Consider the following 10344-nt stretch of genomic DNA (forward strand, 5'->3'; position numbering starts at 1 on the left):
ACTAAAGAGATGCTACTTTAACTGGAGCCAGCAAGTCACTTCTCCAAATTCACTTTCCCTTCCTGAGCTCCAGACATTTTATTCTGATTTCTGCTGAATTAGAGCAATAGAAATCTGAATAATGTTGGCTGGCTGAGAACATTTTGTCAGTGTTTATTCACTGCTTCCGGGCATTAGCCTTGCTAGGAATCCCTAGTAAGGCAAGCCTTTTGCTTTAAAATCCACATTCTATTTCAGAAACAATAAAGTAGAACAACAGTGATTAGATCATATATTTGGAGCTGTTCAGGAAAGTCCACTTTGTTTCTGCTTTCATCAGAATATCTTTGTCTACATATGCAGTTATTCTGATACTAATATGCTGAATCAAGGCTGGCAGTTTTCCTCGTTCTGTGAGTGACTTTCTTCTAATCACCTCATTTCCATATATATATATATATATATCCAGTTTGCCCAAGACAAAACACACAACACACTGAAAATGTTTATAAAGTGGCCTGTACCCAACCTTAAGGTGTGTGTGTGTGTAAAATGTATTTCCCCCGTAGCTTAAAAACTAAAACAAAAAAGTATCTTTCTTTCACTACCGTCCCATCCCTTTGTGGTTTCCCCCCCTACATTACGAAAATCTAGCAGAACAGAAATTAGCTATAAATAATTGAGTTAATGGGGTATTTACTGGGACTTATTGTCAGCATAAACCAGGACAAACTGTCTTCAATCATCAAGTCTGTTTAACTATGATTAAGCCCTGCTGGGGTTTGCAGTCCTTATCTCTCTGCAACTACCGAATCCGCTGAGAAAATAGCAGGGCTGGGACTAAAATTTGAAGTCTGCAAGCTTTGAGAACTACAATTTATTTTTCTTTTGTTGGGCAAGTCGGCAAAATATAGAAACACTGCACAAGAAAGATAGCTGTCACAAAGTATCCAGTCCCCAACCCAAGAAACTAATTGTTTGAACTGTAGCTAATTGGCAAACTACAGATTTGATGAACCTTGTTTACATATATTTCATATGCAGGTGGCATAAACACTGGAAATGCTTTTAATGTTCCAAAAGGAGATGGTTTACAAGTTCACTTTGCATATTTTATTAAGGACTCTTGTTGCTAAAACGTGGAGAATGAATTTTAAAAAATTACAAAGTTCATTTGTAAAATGAAATTGTTTGGATGATTGGTTTGTGGTAAACATGATGAATCATATTGGTTTCCATAAGTAAGGAAAGTTTCCATTTTCCATGTATAATAATAATAATAAGAATAAAGCCAGAGAAACATATATTAATTGGGGGGGGGGGGGTTATTATTATTAAAAATCAAGTAATAGAACCTGCCATAAAAATGAAGTGGGCTATTACTACCCAGGTAAAACAAGCTTTTGTAAATTGGTATGAATGGATTAATTCTTAAATTGGGAATCTATCTTTAAGAAAATTGGTTGTCTAAAAACCATTGCAGGATGGTTTCCAGAGACTTGGAAACAAAAGGAGGCAGGAGTCCAATTGGGAACAGAAATGAGAAGGCAGCCAAAGGGGCCTCATGGATTTACATAAAAGTTTGGGTTAATCTCTCCCAACAGATTGCTCAAGATTAGCCAGTGAGCTCTGCAGAGGATTCTGCAGAGCGCTGCAGAATTCAGTGGTCTGAATTCTGGATATTCCAGTTGAATTCAGGACCAACTGCTGCTTTTCTAGCCTTGATCCAACAAGGTACATATATGGTACATTCCCATATGGATATATGGATAGCCAAGTACAGGTTGTAATTTCCTGCAGGTGTTCATCGAGAAAGATGATTTCCTCTAAAAATAATTAGAGTGCAGCTTCAGTAAATTGCTCTAAGAAGAAATTCATTCAGCATTGCTTAAGATTGGGGGGGGGGTGTGGGTGGATGGGGGGGGAAATAGTCTATTGAAAACTGCTGGGCAATACATTATTTTCAATATATTTTCTCTATGAAGGAAAAGAAAACACCATCAACTCAGTATCAATCTTAGTTTTTAAATTATAATAGTTTATTTATGCATTTTTACTAGTTAGGAAAAGTTTTTTTAAAAAAATTAAAGGATTTGACTATGTTGCAAAGCTCTATACTTTAAAAATTGTGGAGACCATGTCTCTCCTTGGAAGTTTAGGTGGAGGGATTTTAGGTAAGAGCTCTTGAGCATAAGCTGTGCTATGAAGTCCAGCTTCTCGGAGAGCCAGCTCAACACGAACCCGGGTATCAGAAATTATCTGAATAAAAAAGGTAATACAATATGTTAATACAAGCCTTGTATAATAAATTGCCACAGTCAACTACAAGTCATGGATCAAGAACATGTCTGTCCTTCTGATATTAGGTAGACAATTTGATGTCATTGAAACCAGTTATTCTAATCTGCCCAATTTTTAAACTCTAATTCTTAACTTTTAAATGTTAATTCTTATTTCAAATTAGTTACTGTAATTCTTAGTGTTTATTAGACACCCCTTTCCCTAGATTTTAGGCTGATTTCAGCTATTTCATGCCTTAGGATTTAGCTTCTTTTTAGTTTTTTTTTTTTGCACTTATCTTGTTTTGTACATTTTTATTCAATGTTCAACTTTAATCCTTATGCTTCTAGAATACATTTACTGATGTCGCTCTATCAAAGTAAGTGTAGTCTTATTTGTGCATGTACAATATATTGATCTTAGGGGCAACAATCACAATCTGATTTGAATCAGTAGAAATGCTAATTTTTGAATACAATCTGAATGACTGGCTTCTCCTGTATAAAGGAACTGGTGATTTCAAATGTCAACCTGGGCCCTACCACTCCAGAAGCATATAACATGGGCTTTCTTGGTGCCTACTCCCAAGTTCTGGAACTCTACCAAGGCATCCAGAGTAGTCACACTTTTTTGTTCTTTTGCTCTAAACATTTCATGCAAACAATGTTTGGGTTCACAGATTGCCCTAAACTGTGATGAAGTATGCTTGGTTTAGGCTTAGTGCACAGCTATTTATATAAGAATGCCAATCTGCTGTACAAGCTACACACCTGCTCATCACTGAAGGTATGCAACACAAACAGAGGTTTCTGTAGAATAAATTCTTCTTCAGTTCCAATACCCATCCGTGCTTTAGAGGCTACTGTATCGGCCACCATCCGAGCAGGATCAAATTCTGCCACGATAGCAACCTGAAGAAGAAAGGAAGTACAAACAATTCAGTAATACTCCTGCTTTTCCCACTTCCTTAAATAAGGGACAAAAAAGCCCTAAACTTATCAGAAAATTACAGTCTAAAAATAAGTGAAGAAGCAATTCAAATCTGAGAACTTCACCTGTGTACAGGACACCCCTATCCCAACCTATCCAGGTGGTCCAGGAAGGTAATGATATTGCCAGGATGCCTGGCAAAACCACCAAGAATAAGATCTCCAGTTTGGCTTTTGATGTAAATCATGCATCAAGGATGATTAAGTACTATAATCTAGAAATTCAATTTTCCAAATCTGGAAATCAGATTGAAATCAATAAAGGCAAGGCTTTAAAAATAAGAACCAGCATTTTCAACTAACTTCAGAATATAGAGACAGCCAATATCTTGAGGATCTAGGAGAGAATTATCTACCACATCAACATTTGAGTAATCATATTTTGCACCAGTTGAATTTAATCAATTATCTTCAAAGGCACCATTATATATTTGTCCAAACTAATCCTCAAATATATAAAAAAACTAAGCCAGGGTCTGTCTCTTCACATAGTTTGACACAAGAGCAGTACAGGGGATCTTTGACTTATCACTACAATTGAGCCCAAAATTTCTGTTGCTAAGTGAGACAATTGTTAAGTGAGTTTTACACCATTTTATGAGCTTTTTGCCACAGTTGTTAAGTGAATCACTATGGTTGTTAAGCTAATAACATGGTTGTCAAATGAATTTGACTTCCCCATTGATTTTGCCTATCAGAAGGCTACAAAAAGTGGTCCCGTGATCTCAGGACACGGCAACTGTCATAAATACGAGTCAGCTGCCAAGAGTCTGAAGTTTGATCACATGATCATGGGGATGCTGCCACAGTCATAAGCCTGAAAAGTGGTCACAAGTCACTTTTTTCAGTGCTGTTGTAATTTTGAACAGCCACTAAACGAACTGTTGTAAGTTGAGGACTACCTGTAATTGTAAACTGTTAGAAATCATTTGTGGTCATCATAGCTATTAAACTTTCCTCTCTTAATCCAGTAGCCCTGAGACTTTTCAGTTGTGCACCTCTTCTCTCTGACCACAATATCTCTTAGTTTTACTCTTAGGTTTGGTGTTCATCTATCCTGAAACAATCCCCAAACATCAGTCCAAAGCTTCACTTCCTTCCTCGGATAAGTAATTAAAAGTAGTCAATGTGAGTGTATACTTTATGTTTCAGGACAAGACAAAGTCTTAATTTCAGGAATTTGTATCCAACTCATTTCTGAGAGACAGCTTTGGCCAATGCAGCCATGAAAATGGCTCTAAGGAGAAATGTGCCACAGAATGGACTTGGGACCATGAGAGGTGATTGAAACTGTGTAAAGCAGAACCCTCTCTGATTATGGAGTTAAGAGATGGAGGCAGTGGTGGGTTGCCAATTGTTTTACTACCTGTTTGGGCGTGTGACACTTCTGCGCATGCGCAGAAGCATCCGGGTGGGTGGGCGGAGTCTCCTGCCACCACTACTACTGGTTCACCCAATCCGGGCCAAACTGGGAGCAACCCACCTCTGGTTGGAAGTGATCTCAAAGGTCATCTAAATCTAACTCCTTGCTCAGTTCTGACGGAAGGCTATCCAGCTTTCCTTACCAAGTCACCAATGAAAAGGAACTATCATTTCACGATTTTTATATCATTTGCAAATCTCATATTTATCCCATTGATTGTTTCACCCATATCATTAATAAAAAGTACTGAACAATGCTCGGCCAAAACACAGCCATGTGTCATTCTACTTACTACTTTATTCTACAAGCTGGTGTGAAGCCATTTAGACATCATCCAGGCAATCATGAAATCATCTAACAGTTGCATCATCCAGCCCATATTTTCCCATTTTATTATGGAGGGCATAAGGGGAGACTTCATTATATCAGCTCTCCAGTCTATCAAGGATACTAGATATTTCCCCCCTCATTTGCTTGGCATTCTAAACTAAGCATGATGACAAATAAAAAATTACTTCCCTTCCTTCCATTTGTACCATTTCAACTGGCACACAGACCAAAAGGATGCAGGAATTGGCTTTTAAAAAATCTTTATAACAAATGAAAATAGATCAGAAAGCACTGACAATGACTAACAGTTCTGCTTTCATCTGATGAGTCACCACAGATATTAAAGCAGTGACACTGAGCATTTACGTGGAAGAAGCAAATGTAGTTCACTTTCCAAAACTTTCATATTTGTAGTTGTTGTGGTTTCTTGGAAACACCCTGAGGTAAAATTGTTGGAAGGTTTTCAAGTTTTCATCTGCACAGAACTGGAGTTCAAAAGCTTATGGAGAAAAAAACAGTAATCAATTGGATGTTTTGCTGAAAAATACCCCCGCTTCCTTTAATTAGCAATTTAAAAGGTCTTGTCATTATGTAACAGAAGCTAGATTTGGGGCGATTTATTTATTTATTATTGTACTGTTAACCCATGTTTTCAGATAATTGTTCCCAAAGTTGCTCATACCATTTTTTTAAAAAAATCCTGTCTTTAAGATTACTGTCCAAAAAGATCAAAATTATGGGGAGGGGGCGAGAGAGAGAATTGGAACAAAAAGGAGAAGGTAGATCAGTTTCTCACCCCCCCCCCCCGGGTCCCTGAAAGAAAAAGACCAAGAAATATGAAGGAACAATTAACATGCAGCAAAGACTGGACTGAATTTCCCTTCCTGGATCTTTAGCTTTAAAAACAATATGAGCTTCTTGTTCTTTTGGCCTGTGGGTGAAGCCAAGACCTGCTCCCTTCAACTCTGCATTCCCAGAGCATCCATTTAAAATAAGAGCTATGGATGTCAGGAAAACCGATTTTATGATTCTGAAAATGTAGATAGCAATATCAACCCCCCAAAGCATCTCACTTTAGAAGGAACTTCTTAAGTTGCTAGGCAGCCATCATACAAAAACACGTACGTTGACCCTGGATTTGCCTGGGTCATCTACTCACTCACTTTCTCTCTTATTTTGCTACATGCTGTGCCCCAAATCATTTTATGAAATGCTGAAATGTTTTGTCATGCAGTATATGTAGATGCGGGCAAGTGGTATTTGGAGACCAAAAAAAAAAACCCCTAGCAAGAACTTAGAGCATAAATCAACCTGAAAGGAAACACGGTTCCTGACATATCTAATCAAGTGATTGAGGAAAAAAGACCAAGAAGTGAGCAAGAGAGCATTTTGATTGTGGCTTTCTTTGCTGGCAGTGGATACGTGTTTTCGTCTTTCTTTTTTTTATTAAAAGAGTTTTGTACAAACAAATTTTCCCCCTTTTCACCCCCCCTCCACACAATATAAATCTCATACAAATGCTATACCCCCCCAACCCCCCCGCAAAAATTCACATTCAGATATTATACCAAACACTTTACCCCCTCCTCTCCCCCCATCTTAAAATAGATTACTCATGACCCCTCTCCTCCCAACAAAAACTATATAAATTACTCTTAAATTAATAATAACACATTGATCATTTTCTAAGCTAATTTAACATCTATAACTCTTAATATAAATTTCTCCTAGCCTAACAATGTTTCATTAGTCCCATCTTCTAATTTATTCATACATATATATTGCCCCACCCTCCACCCTAACCCTCCCCCACCTCCCACACAAACCCACCCCCCTGACTTCCGCTGTATACCACTCTAACAATTCCAAACATCCCATATACTATTTACTCAGATCATCTATCGGTCTAAACATTCTTACCTAAAGGCTAGGTAATAACTCCTAGTCTGGTATTTATTCTGTATATAATCAATCCATTTTGCCCATTCCTGTGTGTAATCCTCCTGTTTCTGAGCTTTTAAGAAAGCTGAAATTTTTGCCATTTCAGCGAACCCCGCCACCTTCTGAATCCATTGATCAATTGTCGGCAAAAAATCTTTTTTCCAATGTTGCGCAATCAACAACCTAGCTGCTGTAACCATATACAAGGCCAATTTTGTTTCCCCTTTGGTAAAATCCTTAACTATACCCAATAAAAACATTTGTGGAGCGAATTGTATTCTTTTCTTAAATACATTCTGCATAACCCACCATATTTTTATCCAAAAAGCTTTAACCTTGTTACAAGTCCACCATACATGAAAAAAGGTAGCATCTAGACACCCGCATCTCCAACATTTTGGTTGAACATTTGGGTACATGCATGATAATTTTTTAGGATCTAAATACCATCTGTAAAACATTTTATAAAAATTCTCCCTTAAATTCTGTGACTGTGTAAATTTAACATTCTGAACCCATATTTTTTCCCACGTTTCCAACATAACCACTTCACCAAAATTCTGAGCCCATTTAATCATACAATCCTTAACCAATTCACTTTCTGAGTCTCTTTCTAACAGTACATTATATATTCTTTTAACTTGTTTTGGACCAGTCTCTTTTATCTGCTTAATCAGTTCCACTTCTTTATCCATAAAGCCGACCCTGCGATCTTCTTCCCATCTCTTCTGAAGCTGTATGTAATGTAACCAATTTAAAGTAATTCCTTCTTCCAACAGCTGTTCCAAAGTTTTTAACTTCCATTCGCCCCCATCAGCAATAAGCACATCTTTATATAAACACCCCCCGAGTGACTTAATATTCATAATCCCCATGGTGTCTGCAAGATCCAACCAAAGCGGTATTTTATAATCCCAATTGGGCCGGTGCTTCTTCCATATTCTCATCAAGGCACTACGGAGAACATGGTTGTTAAACACTTTATCCACCCTGTCTTCATAAAAAAGATATGCATGCCATCCCAGAACAAGATCATGGCCTTCTATATTGAGCAATTCCATTTTTGTTTTCCCGAACCAATCTGCTACATGCGTTAATACCGCAGCTTCATAATACAATCGAAGGTTTGGGAGTCTAAGGCCGCCTCTTTCACGTGTATCTTGCATAATCTTCATCTTTACTCTCGGTTTTTTCTCCTTCCAAACAAATTTATTTAATGTTGTTTGCCAATTTAACAAGGTTTTATCTGACTTGAGCACCGGAATCATCTGGAATAGAAAGATAAATCTAGGTAGAATGTTCATTTTAATTGCTGAGATCCTTCCAAGCAAAGACAATTGTAACTTTTTCCACGCTTCAAGATCTTTCTGTATCTTTTGCCACAACACTTCATAGTTATTTGAGAAAAGTTTTGTGTTTGATTCTGAAATTTGTATTCCTAAATATTTAACTTTAGAAACTATTTCAAAACCTGCTAAACTTACAAGTCTCTTTCTTTGAGTCTCTGTCATGTTTTTAACCATCATTTTCGTTTTGTTTTGATTTAGTCTAAACCCAGACACCATGCCAAATTCTATTATGATATTTTTCATCTGGATTATTGATTTCAAAGGATGTGAAAGGGTAACAACCAGATCATCGGCGAATGCTCTAGTTCTGTATTCCTTTTGCCTGATAGCTATGCCATCTAAGGATTTTGAGTCCCGAATTGCGTTCAACAAGACTTCCAAAGTTAAAATAAATAACAATGGGGATAATGGGCAACCTTGTCTTGTGCCTTTTTGTATCTCGAAAGTTGTTGACAAATTTCCATTAATAATAAGTTGTGCATTTTGTTGCTGATAAATTGCTCCAATCGCCTGCCGCAATCGTGGTCCCATATCCATCTTTTCCAAAGTCTTGGTTAGAAAGTTCCAATTCACTCGATCGAAGGCCTTCTCTGCATCCAAGAAAACCAGCACTGCAGAGATCTGCTTATTCTTATCAAGATAGTCAATTAAATCTATGAGTTGCCTTACATTCTCCTTCATATGTCTACCTTCAATAAATCCTGCTTGATCATGATGAATAATCTCTTGAATAACCGGCATCAATCTGTTGGCTAATACTTTAGCAAATATTTTATAATCTGTGTTCAGAAGAGATATCGGCCTGTAATCCTCTGGTTTCTTAGGGCCCTCTTTATCTTTAGGTATCAATGAGATAAAAGCCGCTTTCCATGAGGGAGGTATTTTACCTCCTTGTTGTATATTACAAAATAGTTGTGTAAGATATTCAATCATTTCCAGTTGTAAAGTTTTATAATACATTGCAGTCAAACCATCAGTCCCTGGAGCCTTAGCTAATTTAAGTTGATTTATAACTAAAGTGATCTCATCAGCGGTTATAAGACGTTCCAAATTTGCCTTTTGAAGCACAGAAATTTTGGCAACCCTTTTTCCTTCCAAAAAATCATCTATTAACTTATTCTGTATATTATCCTGTACATATAGCTTAGTATAATAGTCCACAAATGATTTTTTAATCAACTCTTGTTGATATACCATCTTCCCTCGAAACTCAATTTTATCAATAATTCTGTCATTCATATTCCTTCTCAAAGTATATGCTAACCATCTACCAGGTTTATTAGCGTTGGCAAAGGTGTTATGTTTAGCAAATTGCAAATTGGTTGCTGTTTGTTCTGCTATAAGCATCTGAAATTGATCTTTCAACAGCTTTAGCGCCATCTGGAGCGCCTGGTCATTCGGGTTTATTATAAGCAGCTGTTCTTTACGTTTTATTTCATCTTCCAATTCCATTCTCCTTTTCTGTCTAATTTGTTTGTGTTTAAAGTTCATATGTATCAGGACCCCACGCATATAAGCTTTACTTGCATCCCAAACTATTTCAATGGGAGTGCCCTTCTTCATATTAAAACTGAAAAATTCCTTCATGTGTTTTTTAAGTTCATCAACATTTTTTTCATATCTAAATAAATTTTCATTTACTCTCCAAGACCTTCTTGGCCTCATCCCTAATTCAATTTGTAACCACACCGGACTATGATCGCTAAGTGACCTGGCGAAAATCTTGGATTTCTTGGCTTTAGGAAGTAGATCCGGTGTTAACAAAAAGAAATCAATCCTTGAAAAGGATTTATGTCTATCTGAATAGAAAGAAAAATCCATCTCATTTAGATGTTGCGTCCTCCAAACATCTTTTAATTTCAAATCGTCTTGTAAATCAAAAAAAGCCTTTGGTAATTTGGTAGTGAATTTCGTCTTTGTACTCTTGTCTATCTTTGGAGAAATCACTCCATTCCAATCTCCCATTAGAATACTCTTAAAGTTCCAGTCTAAAATTTTAAATGGAGCATCTTATAAAAACTTTCTTGGCATTGGTTAGGAGCATATATTCCAA

General features: G+C 36.9%; 1 protein-coding gene across 6 annotated transcripts in view; it reads right to left on the reverse strand.

The window, feature by feature from the left end:
• Nucleotides 1-2003: 2003 nt before the first annotated feature.
• CCDC148 (coiled-coil domain containing 148) overlaps nucleotides 2004-10344 on the reverse strand; it is a 182825-nt gene continuing 174484 nt past the window's right edge. For all 6 annotated transcript variants that reach the window (XM_081948672.1, XM_081948671.1, XM_081948674.1 and 3 more), the window contains 2 exons: nucleotides 3030-3170; nucleotides 2004-2238 (listed from right to left, as the gene is read on the reverse strand). In XM_081948672.1, coding sequence (XP_081804798.1) covers nucleotides 2092-2238; nucleotides 3030-3170 — 288 coding nt within the window. In that variant the 3' untranslated portion in view covers nucleotides 2004-2091. The remainder of the gene's footprint in view (nucleotides 2239-3029; nucleotides 3171-10344) is intronic.

This window comes from Natrix helvetica (genome assembly GCF_964273705.1).
Source record: "Natrix helvetica genome assembly, chromosome: 1".
Lineage (NCBI taxonomy): Eukaryota > Metazoa > Chordata > Lepidosauria > Squamata > Natricidae > Natrix > Natrix helvetica.